This window comes from Mirounga leonina, unplaced genomic scaffold (assembly GCF_011800145.1).
Source record: "Mirounga leonina isolate KUSES-001 unplaced genomic scaffold, KU_Mleo_1.0 Mir_418, whole genome shotgun sequence".
Classification (NCBI taxonomy): Eukaryota; Metazoa; Chordata; class Mammalia; order Carnivora; family Phocidae; genus Mirounga; species Mirounga leonina.
The window spans coordinates 4,029,134-4,045,454 of NW_023270739.1; the positions used below are offsets into that span (position 1 = coordinate 4,029,134).

Sequence of the window (16,321 nt, forward strand, 5' to 3'; positions counted from 1 at the left end):
TGTTCCTAATGGGAGAGAAAATTAAGCTAATAGCCAATGGCAAGTGATCTTCGGATGTGAGACAGACACGTCTTTCTTCGTCACACTAAAGAACAGTATACAGTACAAAGTTAGGGCTCTTTATTCAGACAGTAAAGCACAGCAAAGTGGGAGGGCTATGCTGTCTCCACGGCAACAGAACATCTCATAAATGTAAAGTCCTTGGCTTCTATCAGGCAGACTCTTCCTGGCTCAGGAGAAACCTGTTTTAACTTGATGAGAATAAAACCAGGCAGCCTGGCTAGAGTGCAGAAGCGGGGGCTGGCCGGCTGGTCAGTTCTGGAAGTGCTTAGTGAGTGTGTCCAGCAGCTCCTGCTTCTTCAACCCACCCCTCAGCCCGTACACCCTGCAGGCTTCCTTCAGCACGGGCACAGTGAGCTTACCCAGCGTGCCCTTGCTCACATGGGCCTTCAGATCCTCTTCAGATAACTCCATCTTGGGCCTTTTGCTGCCAGAACCTTCATCATCTGGGGGAAAAGGTCAGGAGGGAATGACTGGAAATGCTACCAGTAGCAACCAGCTACACTGCACAGGGGCCCTCCTATGATCTGGGCTGCAGCTAACCACCTTCCATAAGGCTGTGATGCCCACCTAGAACCCCACGGGAGGGTGGCTTTTGGTTCTTTGGTTTTGTAAGGTTTACTTATTTGAGAGGGAGAAAGAGTGCGGCGGGGAGGGGCAGAGGGAGAGACTCTGAAGCAGACTCCATACTGAGCCCAATATGGGGCTGGATCCCACGACCCCAACATCAGGACCTGAGCCGAAATCAAGAGCTGGACGGTTAACTGACTGCACCACCGAGTCGCCCCTGGAGGGTGTTTTGATAAGGCAGCTTATCAGCTAAAGTCAAAACTGTACCACCCTGAGAAGGGAGTTCAAAGTAGTGTAAGTGCCCCAGTTTACCCAAAATGGGTGCTCACTCTGGGTAAGTCATTCATTCCTTCCTTCATTGAAAAAGCACTTACCGAGCACTGTGTAAAGTACTAGGGCACCATACTCGGTGGTCAGAAAGTGCAAGCAGAGGGGGATAAACAAGCAAATCACTGGGGCGCCCGGGTGGCTCAGTCGGTGAAGCGTCTGCCTTCGGCTCAGGTCATGATCCCAGGGTCCTGGGATCGAGCCCCGCATCGGGCTCCCTGCTCCGCGGAGAGCCTGCTTCTCCCTCTCCCACTCCCCCTGCTTGTGTTCCCTCTGTTGCTGTCTCTCTCGCTCTAATAAATACATAAAATCTTAAAAAAAAAAAAAAAGTAAAGTGTGCACAGGTGTGAAGAGCTATGACAGCAGTTCCCAGAGGACACTGTAAGAGTCACTTCAGATGCAAAAGAGAGAAAGCTCCATGGCCACCAACCCAGGCTCTCACAGCTCCACTTCCTTGTAGGGCTGCTAGGCAAGCAAAGCCCACATCTGGCTTGACTAGACCAAAAATAGCCCCAAAATGTACAACCTAAGCCAGAACTATTCCCCCATGCTAAGGAACTCACAACATGTCGTCCTGAAAAAGACGAGAATCATGGTAAAGAGTATTTTGGGTCTAGTGGTAAGAAAAAGGATAGTAAAGAAAAAGATGGTTAAAGAAAAAATGGTTAAAGCCAATCACTGGAAGTTCACAGAAAAAAAAGTCCAATAAAACTACATCTCATTTGGGACGCCTGGGTGGCTCGCTCAGTTAAGTGTCCGACTCTTGATCTTAGCACAGGTCTTGATCTCAGGGTTGTGAGTTCAAGCCCCACATTGAGCTCCACGCTGGGCATGGAGATAACTTAAAATAAAAAAAATTTTTTTTAATTAAAATTAAAAAACAAAACTACATCTCATTCATAACTGGAAAATTGCAAATGAACATAGGATATAGTTTTCCCTCTTTTTTTTTTTTTTTTTAAGACTTTATTTGAGAGAGAGAGACACAGTGGGAGAGGGAGAAGCAGGCTTCCCACGGAGCTGAGAGCCCAACGTGGGGCTCAATCCCAGGACCCTGGGATCATGACCTGAACTGAAGGCAGACGCTTAATGGCTGAGCCACCCAGGCGCCCCTCCCTCTATTATTCTTAGTGAAAAAACGAAATAGTATATCAAGTCCAGTACAGGTAAGAATGTAGGGAAATACACTCACTCTTTCTTGAATAGGATATAAATTGTATCACTTTTTCAGAGGCCACCTGGCAATTCTTTTTTTTTTCTTTAAAGATTTTATTTGAAAGAGGGAATGAGAGAGAGAGCATGAGAGAGAGGAGGGTCAGAAGGAGAAGCAGACTCCCCGCTGAGCAGGGAGCCCGATGCGGGACTCAATCCGGGATGATCCGGGGACTGCAGGATCATGACCTGAGCTGAAGGCAGTCGCCCAACCAACTGAGCCACCCAGGCGCCCCCAATTGGCAATTCTGATCAGAATTTTAAATGTCGACACCTTGACCCAGCAATACCACTGCTAGGAATTTATCCTAGATAAACTATGGATCCACTCACACAAGAACGCAACGGTGGTTCATGTTCACTGCAGCCTACCCATCAAGAAAGGTCTGGTTGAACAAACTGTTTACATCTATCCAGTGAAGTACTCTGGAGCCTTGTTTTTTAAATACAGTCGTAGCTTTGTATGGACATAACTCTTCAACATATGTAGCTAAGTAAGAAAATAAACTAGAAAACAAAGTGAATACTAGTCCATTTGTGCTGAAATATGTATGTCTGTATTAAATATGTAGGTTTGTATAGAAATTTCTGAAGGGACATGATCCTCTGTGATAGGACCATAAAGTCAACTTTAAAAAATAACCCAGTTCCTCACCTTGTTTCCGCTTGGGAACTTTTCCTTCAGGATTATAATCCGGTGGGTAGACAAGCTCCTTAAACTCATTCACCAGGGAGCCCAGTCTTTTATCTATTGCTTCAATTTTAGGCACTAGAAAATCAAAACACAAGAAGAGTGGCCAGGTGAGTCACGAGTCCTGGCTTCCTGTCCAGTTCCAAGTCTACGGGGACCAGAGGAGAAAGCACCTAACTGCTGGGGTTGGGGGAAGTCCCGGGAGGGTCCAGGAGGACGCAACTGACCTGGCCATGAATGCCTCTCTAATATTGATCAAGTACCTTCTAACAATCGCATTTAATGAGCACTTACTACAGCCAGGCACCCTTCTAAATGCTTTAAACTTATTTTTTAATTTAATCCTCTAGAGGGTAGGTAAATTTGTCTCCCTGTTTTACAGAGGAAAGCCAAGAGGTTAAATGACTTGCCCGAGGCCAACGAGCTGGGAGTGATAGAGTTACGAACTGGGCTAGATTCTGGGGTTTCAAACCAGAGTCTGTGCCCCCAGTGGGCTTACAGTCTAGTCAGGGTAAGGAGGTGGTGGAAACATAAATGCAGTAGGTGGTAATGCCATGAAGGGACTGAACAAGGCACACTGGGAGCGAGGGAGGGGTCAGGAAAGACTTTCCGCAGCCGGGTCTGGGAAGCTGAGCGCTCTGTTCCTCAGGCAGATACTATTCCAAGCAGCAGAAGGCACAGAAGAAAGAAAGGGCAGGTGACATACAGCTTGAAGGTAGAAGGTCAGGAGGGCAGGACCAGCGAGGAGGCTGGAATTCCAGGCAGTCATGGCGAGGTCATGGAAGCCTTGAACGCCCGCACGGGACTTAAGACATTATCCTGAGAACAGTGGGGAAACTGAAGGGCTATGAGCAGGGGGACGGGGACATGACCCCAACTGCATTTTAGAAAGATCCCCTGGAGCTGTGTGTGGAGTATGACCTGAAGGACGATGAGACAGCAGCTGGGGAGAAGGGCCCATAAACCCGAGAAGGGCCCATAAACCCGAGAAGCGGCAGAACTGACGGACGTACAGACGGAATGTGGGTGTCGGGACAGCCAGTGGAGAGGTGGTGGCTCGCTGGGAGGCCAGGAACATTCGCCAAGACCAACACAACAGGAACAAGATATCTCTGGGGGAAAGACAGTATTTGTGTTACCTTACCACTGCGTACAGTTTGTGGAGCTGTGACCTGAGCCGTGTCACATCGAGGGCAGGCCTGAGGAGAGGAGTCTCATCACCTCCTCACATGGCCACGTTTGCAAAGTACTGAGGGGAGCTCCTGGCACAATGTCACGGCCAAACTGGGCTCCGGCCAAGTCGGAAGCCCCCTGTCCCAGACTACATGAGCGTATGCAAGAACTCTGGTTCTCCACCTGGGAACCAGCTAGGACTTTTAAGAAACACTGATGCTCAAACCCTTCCCCCAGAGATTCTGATTTAACTGGTCTGCAGCTGAGGCCTAAACAGCCAGATTTTTTTTAAGTCCCCCAGACAATTCTGTTGTAGGCCCAAGTTGAGAACCAATGTGCTAGAGGTCGGGGCATGTCTCAAAATCACCTGGAAGGCTTGTTGTAAAACACAGATTGCTGGGTCCCAAGCTGTTTCAGAATTAGTCGGCTTGGGAAAGGGCTCAAAACTGGCCTTTCTGACAAGTTTCCCGGTCATGCCAGTGCTGCTGGCCCGGGGAGCACACGCAGAACCCCTGGGGTAGCCTGCGGAGGCCACCGAGGGAGAAGTGAGGTGACAGAGAAAGATGGGGCCCAAGGTCACCTAGAGCGAAGACCGCAATCGTGAGTCTTCAGTAAGTGATTTACGAAGAGAAAGCCATTATCACTGTGTCGGAGGGAAGCAGAGACACGTCGGAGTAGAGCTGAGTGAAGAACATGAAAGGGCAAAGAGTCAAAGCTGTCCGAGGTCTGAGTGGTAGGAAAGCTGGGTGGCGCAGCAGATGGCCACCGGCAGGGCAGCTGCGGTTCCAGCCAGAGCCAAGCAGAAAGGACGGCTGGGGACACAGGCTCGGGAGTCATGGACATGAGAGAGGACGCTGGAGGCCATAGGAGCGGACAAGATAACGAACAGAAAGGGAGAGCAGAGGGGCTGAGGAGTTAGAGGGAACATCACAGCAGCCAAAAGTGTTTTGAAAATAGAGGCAGGAAGAGAAAACACGACTTGCAGTAAAATTACAGGACAGGCGCCAGGATGCAAGAGGCCAAGGCCATGGTAAGGAACAGAGAGGACGCTGCGGAATAACAGGGAAACACCGTGTCCTGAGCACTTCCTGAGCATCAGGACCGAGATGTGGTTAATCCCTTGTAAGAACAACTCACTGTCCCTATTTTACCCATAAAGAAACTGAGTTTCAGGGAGATTAATGAGATCCCAAGGCTAATCAAGTATGTGGCAAAGCTGGGATTCAAATCTGTATCAGCTGTTTCCGAAGCCCGAGTCCTTCACCACCTTGCTGGAGACCAGGCCACTTAACTTCCTGATTCGCTAAAGGCCACCAAGAAAGACAGGCCGCGTCACCCCAGCCCTGCCCTCCCGCCGGATCCGCAGCACAGGTATACCAGCTCTTACAGCGCTCGTGCGGGGCTGCTTGGTCTAGCGTAAGAGAGATCATTAATAACTGCAGAGCTGAGCAGGCCACACTAATTGCTCGGATCTTTTCAACCTCTGTCAAGAGCCCTCATTAAGTCCCATCTGTTTCCTGCTGGGTGTTTACTGACATCACTAAACTGCGCATGTGCTCTCGTGAAATATGTAAGAGAATCACAGTCAAGAAAGGGCCAGGTAGCGAGCTCAGAGCTCGACCGAGGGAGGCCAGGCGCATCTCCCCGATGCTGGGTAACGAGGTGGATCTTCTCAGGTAGAGCACGCAGTCTGCACCGTGGTGCCGAGCACGGGCTCCAGGCCAGACTCCCTGGATTCTAAACCTAGATCCACCGCTCACCACTTCGTGCCTCGGCACATCACTCCCTTCTCTAGAAAACAAGGCCGACAGCAGCGCCTACCTCGTAGTTACGAGAATTAAATGAGTCAACAACATATAGGACAACAGTGCCTGGGACACAGTGAGCGCTCAATAAATGTTACAGATTATCATTACTTTTTTTACTTTTACCAACATGTAGTCATGAGGTGGCCGCCTCATTCAAAGGCAGGTCTCAGAAGCCTGGCACTTTGCTCTCCTCTCACGACAGAACCAGCCAAATCTGCTCCGAGGTGGTCTACGCTGGACTAGAAAATCTCTCGGACACGGCTGGAACAAGGAGGTTAAATCTTTAGAGGGTGCTAGGACATGCATCCACCTTTCTGGTCCAGAGTGGGGCTGTTACGAAAAGCTCCCGCGGAAAGAACCACCGAGCTGCGCCACAGCCTTCTTACGTGTCAGATCCACCGCTTGCTCGGGCTCCATGAGGTCCAAAGCCAGCGCCTCCAGGTTCCTGAAGTGTTGCTGCAGCACTGGGTTCTCGAAGCTGTCACTTCTAGTAAAACAATCATAGTAGCATAAATACACTGAAACAACGGAACATTTAAAAAATAAATGAATAAAATTATTAAATAAACCCGACTGGGGGCACCTGGGTGGCTCAGTCGTTGAGCTTCTGCCTTCGGCTCAGGTCATGATCCCAGGGTCCTGGGATCGAGCCCCGCATCGGGCTCCCTGCTCCGCGGGAAGCCTGCTTCTCCCTCTCCCACTCCCCCTGCCTGTGTTCCCTCTCTCGCTGGCACTCTCTCTGTGTCAAATAAATAAAATCTTTTTAAAAAATAAATAAATAAATAAACCTGACTGAGGCAGCACAGGCCCGGGGTCGGCTGAGGAAAACAGCCCAAATCAAACAGTGGGGAATCTTGTCTCTTGAGTCAACTTTTCTCTCTCCAATTTTCAATTTATTGGGAATCCAAAAGCTAATTTAGAAGCAAACACCTGCCCATCTGTCTGTCACGAGAAGCAGTGGGCAGAGAGAGACATGGAGGAGGCAGGGCCGTGAAGTACGAAAACACGACAAAGGAGAGAAGGTGCGACATGGGGAGAGAAAGAACCCAAACACTCTTTCTCCCCACGCTCAGCAGCAGCTGAGAGTAAAAGAATCCTCTCACCTCAGGAGACAGTTCCAGAAGAAAGCCTGAGGTGGACCCACTACTCACCTGTAGTTGAAACGGAGCTTCTGAACAATAGCCTTCATCTTGTCTATCTGCTCTGGGTTCGCCATGACTTTTTCGGTAAAGGGCACCTTCCGTTTATCATCAGCGTAGGGTAAGAAGACAAGCTGGAAGCCTGAAGAAGGGAGGTAAAATTTTCTGAGATTTGACTTCACAAAAGGTTTCAGTTACCGAGTTGTCATTTGCCTCTCAACTCCAAATTCGCCCTTCTAGACCTGTGATGCTGGGGCTGGGACCCTGCCAACCCTGCTTCTCCTTTATCAGCTGATTCCTGTGAGCATCTGCCTGACCGACTCCCTCTGGGGCCTGCAGAGCAGAGAGGGAGGCAGGAGTACTCCTTCCCGGGCCGTCCCGTCCCTGCCGGCCTTGCCCCAGCCATCGCTCTCTGTCAGGGCCCTTCACCTGCCTGGAACAGTTGGTTCCAGCCTCCAGCTTTCTTGACTCCCCAGAGCCAGCTGGGCAGCGGCGCCTCCCTGGAGGGCTGAGTCCCAGCTCCATGGGGCCCTCCGAGCTCCAGCCTCTCCCCTCGGTTCCCCCATCCCCACCCCACGCTCAAAGGAAAGAGGAAGGGTTATCCGGCTGCTCTTGTTCCAGGTTCTAAGAGAGTCAAAAACCTAGACTGGAACCAACGGCTGCTGCCAGGTGAAGGGCCCTTGCTCGCAAAGCCAACAGCGCTGAGTAAGTGGAAGGAGCAAGTCCCTTTGCTCTCCTCTGCCCTACGGTCTCCCTTGAGCACCCAGTACTGACACAGCCTACAGACAGTCGGCTGGCAAAGGAGGAAACTGGGTTTGGAGAGTGTCAGCCTCAGCAGCACAGAGCGTAATAGGAGGAATTTGGAGCTGAGAGACAAGAGCTTACTAAGTGACATACAAAGCTATTCCTCAGCCGTCTGATCACCAGGGTTACAAATATAACATTTTCAAAGAGTTACTTTATAGTTCATTTTTATTAGCATGGCTAAGGAAGAAAGAAGACTACCTACCATCTCTTGGCTACTTTGTACTAGTCACTTATACAACCTTAAGAGTAAGGTGTTCCAGAATTCTCATCTTTGCAGATAAGGAATATAAGGAGACAGGTTAAATTATTTGCCCAAGTCGGCCAGGTAACAAGTGGCAGAGGTGGGCCTGAAACAAAAGAAAGTAAACTTTCGGGGCGCCTGGGTGGCTCAGTTGGTTAAGCGACTGCCTTCGGCTCAGGTCATGATCTTGGAGTCCCTGGATCGAGTCCCGCATCGGGCTCCCTGTTCAGCAGGGAGTCTGCTTCTCCCTGACCCTCCCCCCTCTCATGTGCTCTCTCTCTCTCTCTCTCATTCTCTCTCTTTCAAATGAATAAAATCTTAAAAAAAAAAAAAAAGAAAGTAAACTTTCCCACACATAAGAATAAGTCAAGTCTGACTTCAAAACCCATGGTCTTTCTGCTACACCTCATTGCCTTGGTGTATACAGAGGATAAACCAAATGTTAAACATTGCAAAGGTGCTAACAATGGCTTTTAGTAAAGCTGCCAGCAGTTGAGCCATAAACTTTGTCAGTAACCTGCAAACAGTCCCTAAGCAGCCAACGCTCAATCATGGCTGCAGAGCTGCCTGGTACAGTTGCACATGCTGTGCACTGCACAACCATATTTGGCAGCTTTACCTGGCTCTGCATCAAATCCACCTGTGAAACCCTAAAAATACACCTTTTCCAGACCCCATTCCTGGAGACTCTGGTTCAGCAGGTCTGAGTTGGGATCCTATGAGGGATTACAAAGTCTGAACAAGGTTCAGAAGCACTGAAAAGATCTCTTCCACATACCTGGGGGAGTCACCTGAATTTTCTGCTCATCTAGCTCCTCTTCCTGTGGCAACAAGGCCACAAAATAAGGAGGGATGTTCCGACGGGGGGTGTATCTGCACACTGCCATGACTTCCTTCTCCAGACACTTGGTGAGGAGAGCACTGAACAGGGTTGAGCTCCCTGGAAAACAAACATCCCAGGAGTCTGCATCCTAAAGATATCTCCTCCTCGTTTCCCTCTTAGCCCATGTTATAAGCTTACAATTTCTCTTCCATTTTCTTAAAAGGGCTTATGATACTTCATTAGGTAAGGTGTGATGAGCCCAGAGCTGAAGGGAAAGTGGGGACAGCAGAGGTGCAGAAAGGAAGAGAAAGGAAAGCAATGAGAGATCAGATGCCTCAAACACTCCATTTCAGTGTGAATTATTAATATTAGTTCACTTTTACTATCTTTAGACTAATGATATAAGCCCCAGTTACTCATAAAAGCCAACCAGGTCAAATCCAGGGGTTCATTAGCTATAGCACAGAGGAATATAGGTCTGGACAAACACAATGACCTAGTTCATAGCATCTTTAATTGCCAACACTAGGGAACAAACTGGGTTTTTCTTTTCTTTTTAATTCTCTATCTGATGCCTCAAAGAAAGACTTCCAGAGGAAGTAAGTTTTAAAAATTCTAATTCCATATCCCCTCCTGGATGTTTACAATGCGTATCAGTGTATTATAGGTCCTAAAGAAATCTCTAATTTTGTTTAGTCCCGAATTTCCAAAACTTATCTGAGCATGAAAAACTTTCAAAATACCCCCTTAATACGTACATCCTATCCAGGTTCCAAGCAGAACTACCTTCTGTTACTCATTCATTTACCCTCAGTCTACACCACATACCATTCACCAGGGACTCTTCGGGGTACACGAACAGGGAGGGCCTCAGGTAATGGTGCTTCTTCAGCAATATCAAGGGCTTGAAACCGATGAGAATCAAACCTGGTTCATCAAAGCGTTTCAGCTCTTCTGTTTCCTCTTTCTCTAGTACAATCTGACGACTCCCATAGTTCTAAAGGAAGGGGAACATGAGGGCCATGTACACAGGCTACATGGAGATGCAAAGTGATTGCCACACGACCCTAGCAAGTTAAAATCAGCTTTCTTCTAAGGAACAGGAAGATGGCTCACCAAGGGCATCTTCCTCCTACCGTGGGGAATGAACATTTACTGAGTGCTTGCCAGGCACCTTATATTCGTCATCCAATTTATCTTGTGTGTCCAGCCTAGGCGATAGATGTTAAAAACTGTTTTACAGATGAGTGAACTGAGTCTTGATGGTTGGTAACTTGCTCCAGATTACATAATTGAATTGGGCTTTAAACCACCAGCTCTCTGGTGCTGAAGGCCATTCTCTTCAGGCACTTATTCGAACCCTCAGCATCATCCCTGACCCACAAAGGAAGCTCAAAACACGCCTATTTATCAAGAGGACACATGTCAGGTACTGTGGTAGGTCTGAGAAAACACGCACATTAAGTATTACTTTCAAACTTTAATTTTGCACTGTGGTCATAGATATACGACTGTCAACAGAACTTAGCAAGAGTCCAATTTGAGTTTAATCAACAAAACAGAGCCCTCAAGTTTTTTCGAAGGCATACTGGATCACGAAAGAAACTCCATGACCAGAAGAGCTACTACCTATGAATAAACCAACGTGGATAACGAGTTACTTCCAAAATGGAAGAGGAAATTTCTTGTCTTCTCCTTCAGAAAGTAGAGCAAAACACTCTGGCTTGAGATTTGTGCTCTAAAAAATATCTCATGGGTTGAATCAAAATAATATTTAATTTTAGCCACTTAGTTGATCCTTCTAGGTCCTGAACTTATGCAAAAAAATCTCAGATTCTCTCCCACATTTTGCATTAATTAAAAGGATGACTCATTTGATTTTAATTTCAGATATCCAATCCTTCCACAGATTGAACAAAGGTGAGAGAATGAAGAAAGATAATGTTCTGCATTCTTAGTCTGTCCTTCAGATTAAGAAAGGCACATGTGTATCATTTCAAAGCACAGGAAAAAATTTGGTTTGGGGAAAAAAAAAAACTCTCCCTAAAATAAAGTGCACTTCACACCTAACACACTTTCCCTAGCCCATCTCCCTAGTTAACTATAAAGCATTTTCAGGGCGCCTGGGTGGCTCAGTTGTTAAGCGTCTGCCTTCGGCTCAGGTTATGATCCCAGGGTTCTGGGATCGAGCCCCGCACTGGGCTCCCTGCTCCGCGGGAAGCCTGCTTCTCCCTCTCCCACTCCCCCTGCTTGTGCTCTCTCTCTCGCTGTGTCTCTCTCTGTCAAATAAATAAATCTTTAAAAAAAAAAACAAACTATAAAGCATTTTCTGCTACTGTACCCAAGCAAGGAATTCGACTGTTAGAGCAGAATGCAAAGAGTGATCAAGGGCTAAAGTTTCCACTGACATTTTTTTCAAACACTGGTTCCAACTTTCTAGCTGTCAAAGTATCAACGATCTAGATGCTGGGGCACCTGGCTGGCTCAGCTGGAGAAGCATGCAACTCTTAATCTCGGGGTTGTAAATTCAAGCTCTACGTTGCCTGTAGAGATTACTTAAAAATAAAATCTTAAAAAAAAAAAAAAATGATCGGGGTGCTTGGGTGGCTCAGTCGGTTAAGGATCTGCCTTTGGCTCAGGTCATGATCCCAGGGTCCTGGAATCAAGCCCTTTGTTGGGCTCCCTGCTCAGCGGGGAGTCTGCTTCTCCCTCTCCCTCTGCCCCTCCCCCTGCTCCTGCTGTCTCTCTCTCTCTCTGTCTCTCAAATAAATAAATAAAATCTTTAAAACAAAACATCTAGATGCCAGAGTTCCAAAGAGGAATGGCTTTGTGTTTTAACAGCTTAGCTACAAAGATGCACACAGAAAGGTATTTAACTGGTTAGGCTAAATCAAGGTCTCCCTCCCTGTTAACTCTTCAATGGGACAAAATTCAGTAAGAAGGTAGGCCTACCTGAGACCTCTTGGTGTCGTTAGGCAGAAGCAAACTGCCCGTATTTACATTAAACGTCCGGGTCTTGGATTTCACTGGTTCATTGGTTTCCCGATAAAGCCTCACAGGAGGAGGTTTGACAGCCTTCTGGACCATATTATACATGCCGACAGTGAGTGCTATATCTTTGCTGAGCTTAAGCTTCAACCTGGGGGAGAGAAAAACAAAAAACCATGGAAAGATTATGCTTTCCTAGCTAAAATTCTTTTGTGGCACCCAAGCCTTATTTTATTCTCTCCATAATCCAAATTTCTCGAATATAAATATAACAGTTTTAATAATAGAGTTTGCTATAATACTATCTCAGGGTCTATACCACAAAAATTTGTTTCAGAATATACTGTTAACTACTTAAAATAATGATGAAGAGTGTACTGTAATAAAAATAATAATGATTGTTTTGGGGTGCCTGGGTAGCTCAGTCGGTTAAGCATCCAACTTTTGATTTCAGCTCAGGTCATCGATCTCAGGGTTGGGGGATGTGAGATCAAGCCCCACACTGGGTTCTGCACTCAGCGGGCAGTCTGCTTCTCTCCCTCTCTCCCCCCGCCCCGATGCTCTCTCTCTAGAACAAACAAACAAAAAGATTCTCTCTCCCTCTCCCTCTGCCCCCCCCCCGCCACGCTCTCTCTCTAAAACAAATAAATCGGGGGGAAAAAAAAAAAAGATTCTCTCTCTGTCTTCCTCTGTCCCTCCCCCGCCATGTGCACACATGTTCTCTTTCTCTCTTTAAAAAAAAAAGGGGCGGGGCGCCTGGGTGGCTCAGTTGGTTGGGCGACTGCCTTCGGCTCAGGTCATGATCCTGGAGTCCCGGGATCGAGTTCCGCATCGGGCTCCCTGCTCGGCGGGGAACCTGCTTCTCCCTCTGACCCTCCCCCATCTCGTGCTCTCTCTCTCTGTCTCATTCTTTCTCTCAAATAAATAAATAAAATCTTTTATAAAAAAAAAAAAAGGGCGTCTGGGTGGCTCAGTCATTAAGCGTCTGCCTTCGGCTCAGTTCATGATCTCAGTGTCCTGGGATCGAGCCCCACATCGGGCTCCCCCTGCTTAGCGGGGAGCCTGCTTCTCCCTCTCCCTCTGCATGCTGTTCCCCCTGCTGGTACTCTCTCTCTCTCTCGCTCCATCTCTCTCAAATAAATAAAATCTTAAAAAAGATATAAATTAGTATGTTAACAAAGAACTCAGGACAGTGCCTGGCATACAATAACCATGCAATACAATAATTCCATTATTTGATTATAGTGGGAACATTAATCATTTTTTAAGCTAAGGCATTATTAGTTCTCAAACAGTTCCAATTTATTATTCCTCTCAAGTATCCTGTAACAACTCTTCCACAGAATAACACTAGCAGCTAACATTTGTAAATAATTACCATGCGCCATGCGCTATGCCTGGGTTATCTCAATACAGCCGTCCTGTGAGGAGGGACCATTTTTGCCCCCATTTTACTGAGGTCCAGAGAAGTTACATGACTTGCCCCAGGATGCCCAGCAGAAGGACCAGGACTACAATCCAAGCCAACCTGACTCCAGGACCTACATTTAACCACTATTTTACCCTCTCTGCCATCCCCACCAAAATGTGTGCTACATTTCCAAACTGTAGTAACAATACTCCATTATTTCAGGAAGGAGGAGAGATGCCAGGGTGTTTGTGTGAAGAAAAAGAAATCATTCCTAAGGGGGAAAGGAGAGCCAACAGCCAAACTACAGCTGTAGCAATGGGCTGGTGTGTGGTTTCCCTAAAATCATTTCATGGGCTTTCTAGTAGAATTGTCAGTAATCTCTTGAAAACTGCTCAAAAACTACCGATGGTCATATTTCCCTATGTTGAGGAACCTAGTCTAAAATGAAAGCCTGGGACGCCTAGGTGGCTCAGTTGGTTAAGTGTCTGCCTTCAGCTCGGGTCATGGTCCCGGGGTCCTGGGATCCAGTCCCGTGTTGGGCTCTCTGCTCCACAGGGAGCCTGCTTCTCCCTCTCCCTCTGCCTGCCGCTCCCCCTGCTTTGTGACCTCTCTCTCTGATAAATAAATAAAATCTTTTTTTTTTTAAGATTTTATTTATTTGACAGAGAGAGAGAGAGCACAAGTAGGCAGAGAGGCAGGCAGAGGGAGAGGGAGAAGCAGGCTCTCCGCCGAGCAGGGAGCTGGACGTGGGGCTCGATCCCAGGACCCCGGGATCATGACCTGAGCTGAAGGCAGATGCTTAAACCAACTGAGCCACCCAGGCGCCCCAATAAATAAAATCTTTGAAAAAATAAATAAAAATAGGGGCGCCTGGGTGGCTCAGTTGTTAAGCGTCTGCCTTCAGCTCAGGTCATGGTCCCGGGGTCCTGGGATCGAGCCCCACGTCCGGCTCCCTGCTCGGCGGAGAGCCTGCTTCTCCCTCTCCCACTCCCTCTGCTTGTGTCCCCTCTTTCGCTGTGTCTCTGTCAAATAAAATCTTTAAATAAATAAATAAATAAATAAATAAATAAATAAAAATAAATTTAAAAAAATAAAATGAAAGCCTGATGTGACCTTTAGAAAGCAGAACGGGAGAGCCCTTGGGACTCTAAGGGCAAAGCTCTATAAGAGAAAGTAATTTAACAAGCTGGTTCCTGTTGGTCTCAAGTTTATGAGAAATCAGAATAACTCAACACCAGTGACAATAACTAGCACCCACTAAGTTTTTGCTCCATACCAGTATTACTGTTACCCACAATTTACGGAGGAGCAAGCAGATGACATACTAGTGACTGCATCTGAGGACAGCAGTAGGCCCCAGCTGTTTACCCCAATGAAGTGGAGACCCGTGTTATTCTGGAGAGCTAGCCTACCAGCTCTTGCCAGAGGAAGAGAAGCAGATATGCAAATATGCTAGGCTGAAATAAAGCAAGTTTTCAGTGAGGCACAAAGCGAGGCACTGAGGGTAAGTGGCCAGGGAAGCTCTCTCAAAGCAGCCCGGTGCTTACGATCAGGTAGGGCACTTGTGGGAGGCTGGCCCAGGTTCAGAGCACACCTGCAGAGCACGCGCTTCCTGGTCTCCTTGGCACGAACCTTCCTCAACAGGTCTTCCAGTTTGCTGGATTCCTCAAAGTGAACCCCTAGATCCTCATCCTCGGCTGTGCTGATGATATCTCGGTAAAACAAGGATATGTCAAAGCCCCCACGTTTCCTCAGGTGCATCAAGTCCAGGAAGATACCTGGGGCAAGGAAAACAAACGATTTTCGGCAAGCGAGAATTTTTTTCAGTTAAGCCCAAATATGCAAAGAAATAGATGGATTATTAACATTTTCGGGATGTACAGAATGGCTAAGGGAATGAGCTGCTATAAGGACAACTTATTCAATAGGCTCTGCACCCAATGTGGGGCTCAAACTCCCAACCCCAGGATCAAAAGTTGAATGCTCTACTGACTGAGCCAGCCACCACGCAGGGTAGAGCCCTTCAGAAAGCGAATGGCCTTTGGTTAAACGTTCAACTCTTGATTTCAGCTCGGGTCATGATCTCAGGGTTATGAGACTGAGCCCCGAGGCAGGCTCCACACTCAGCAGGGAGTGTGCGTCTCTCTCTCCTTCTCTCTGCCCCTCCCCCTGCTCATGCGCACGCTCCTCTCTCTAAAATAAATAAGTCTTTTTAAAAAAGAGAGAAAGTGAATGGCCTCATCATTTTCAGTAGGAATATTACACAGGTATCTCCCCCTGGCTTCATTTTATTCTTTCATTTCACACTCAGTGGAGAAAAACAAATGTTTGACATCCGCTATAAAGAAGCAGTAAGATTAAGTGCCCATTTAAAAGAACAGGGAAAATGCCAACCTGTGTCACGGAGATCCCCAGCTTTGGTCCTGGCCCGGCTGGCTTTGGCACTGTCATTGCCATGGGGGTCATCTTCATTGGTGAACAGCATGATCCTCTTATGGCTCATCTTGACCTGGACATCGCTAAACAGGTTGGCACAGACCCACAGCACTTCACTTAGTGAGTAGTCAGATCCATGGCCAATCAGGTCTTGGAAATGTTTTTTCCCCTGCTCCCCTTTAAACTGGTCAAGCTCAAGCACTCGTTTAGCACCTGATCAGAGACAGGGAAGTCAAGCAGGCAGAAAAATCAGAACAGAGTCAGTGCCGCATTTATCAGGCTAACAGAAGAGCCGAGGTCCCGTTCTCACCCCAAAAGTGTTCAACCCATAAAGTCCACATCCCAGGAAGAACCCTCCTGTGCAGGAAAGCATACTCTTAGTCAAGATGCCATCTACTTCCTTCTCCACATCCTTCTTTGTTCAGGGTAGTGACCTTCCAATGTAAGGGAAAAGCTGATCTTACACCTCTACTGACCTGGATTATCCAACTCCTGTAAGACGTAAATATTTTTGAAATTCACTGAATTTTTATCCTTCTCAGTACCATAGAACACCACTGCCAAGAGATCTTGATCACTGCTTATGATCTTATTGGTATACACACTGTGGATACACTGACAAAATCAAAACAAAA

The 16,321-nt window shown here is 47.4% G+C and overlaps 1 protein-coding gene across 4 annotated transcripts in view; it reads right to left on the reverse strand.

Moving 5' to 3' along the window:
• Window positions 1-98: 98 nt before the first annotated feature.
• XRCC6 (X-ray repair cross complementing 6) overlaps window positions 99-16,321 on the reverse strand; it is a 47,326-nt gene continuing 31,103 nt past the window's right edge. For 2 of the 4 annotated variants that reach the window (XM_034987399.1, XM_034987398.1), the window contains exons 4-14: window positions 16,163-16,301; window positions 15,645-15,899; window positions 14,845-15,028; window positions 11,804-11,990; window positions 9,680-9,848; window positions 8,807-8,968; window positions 6,993-7,122; window positions 6,228-6,328; window positions 3,874-3,972; window positions 2,825-2,938; window positions 99-506 (exon numbers count right to left, since the gene is read on the reverse strand). In XM_034987399.1, coding sequence (XP_034843290.1) covers window positions 313-506; window positions 2,825-2,938; window positions 3,874-3,972; window positions 6,228-6,328; window positions 6,993-7,122; window positions 8,807-8,968; window positions 9,680-9,848; window positions 11,804-11,990; window positions 14,845-15,028; window positions 15,645-15,899; window positions 16,163-16,301 — 1,734 coding nt within the window. In that variant the 3' untranslated portion in view covers window positions 99-312. The remainder of the gene's footprint in view (window positions 507-2,824; window positions 2,939-3,873; window positions 3,973-6,227; window positions 6,329-6,992; window positions 7,123-8,806; window positions 8,969-9,679; window positions 9,849-11,803; window positions 11,991-14,844; window positions 15,029-15,644; window positions 15,900-16,162; window positions 16,302-16,321) is intronic. The other 2 variants (XM_034987401.1, XM_034987400.1) reach the window with 2 other exon arrangements.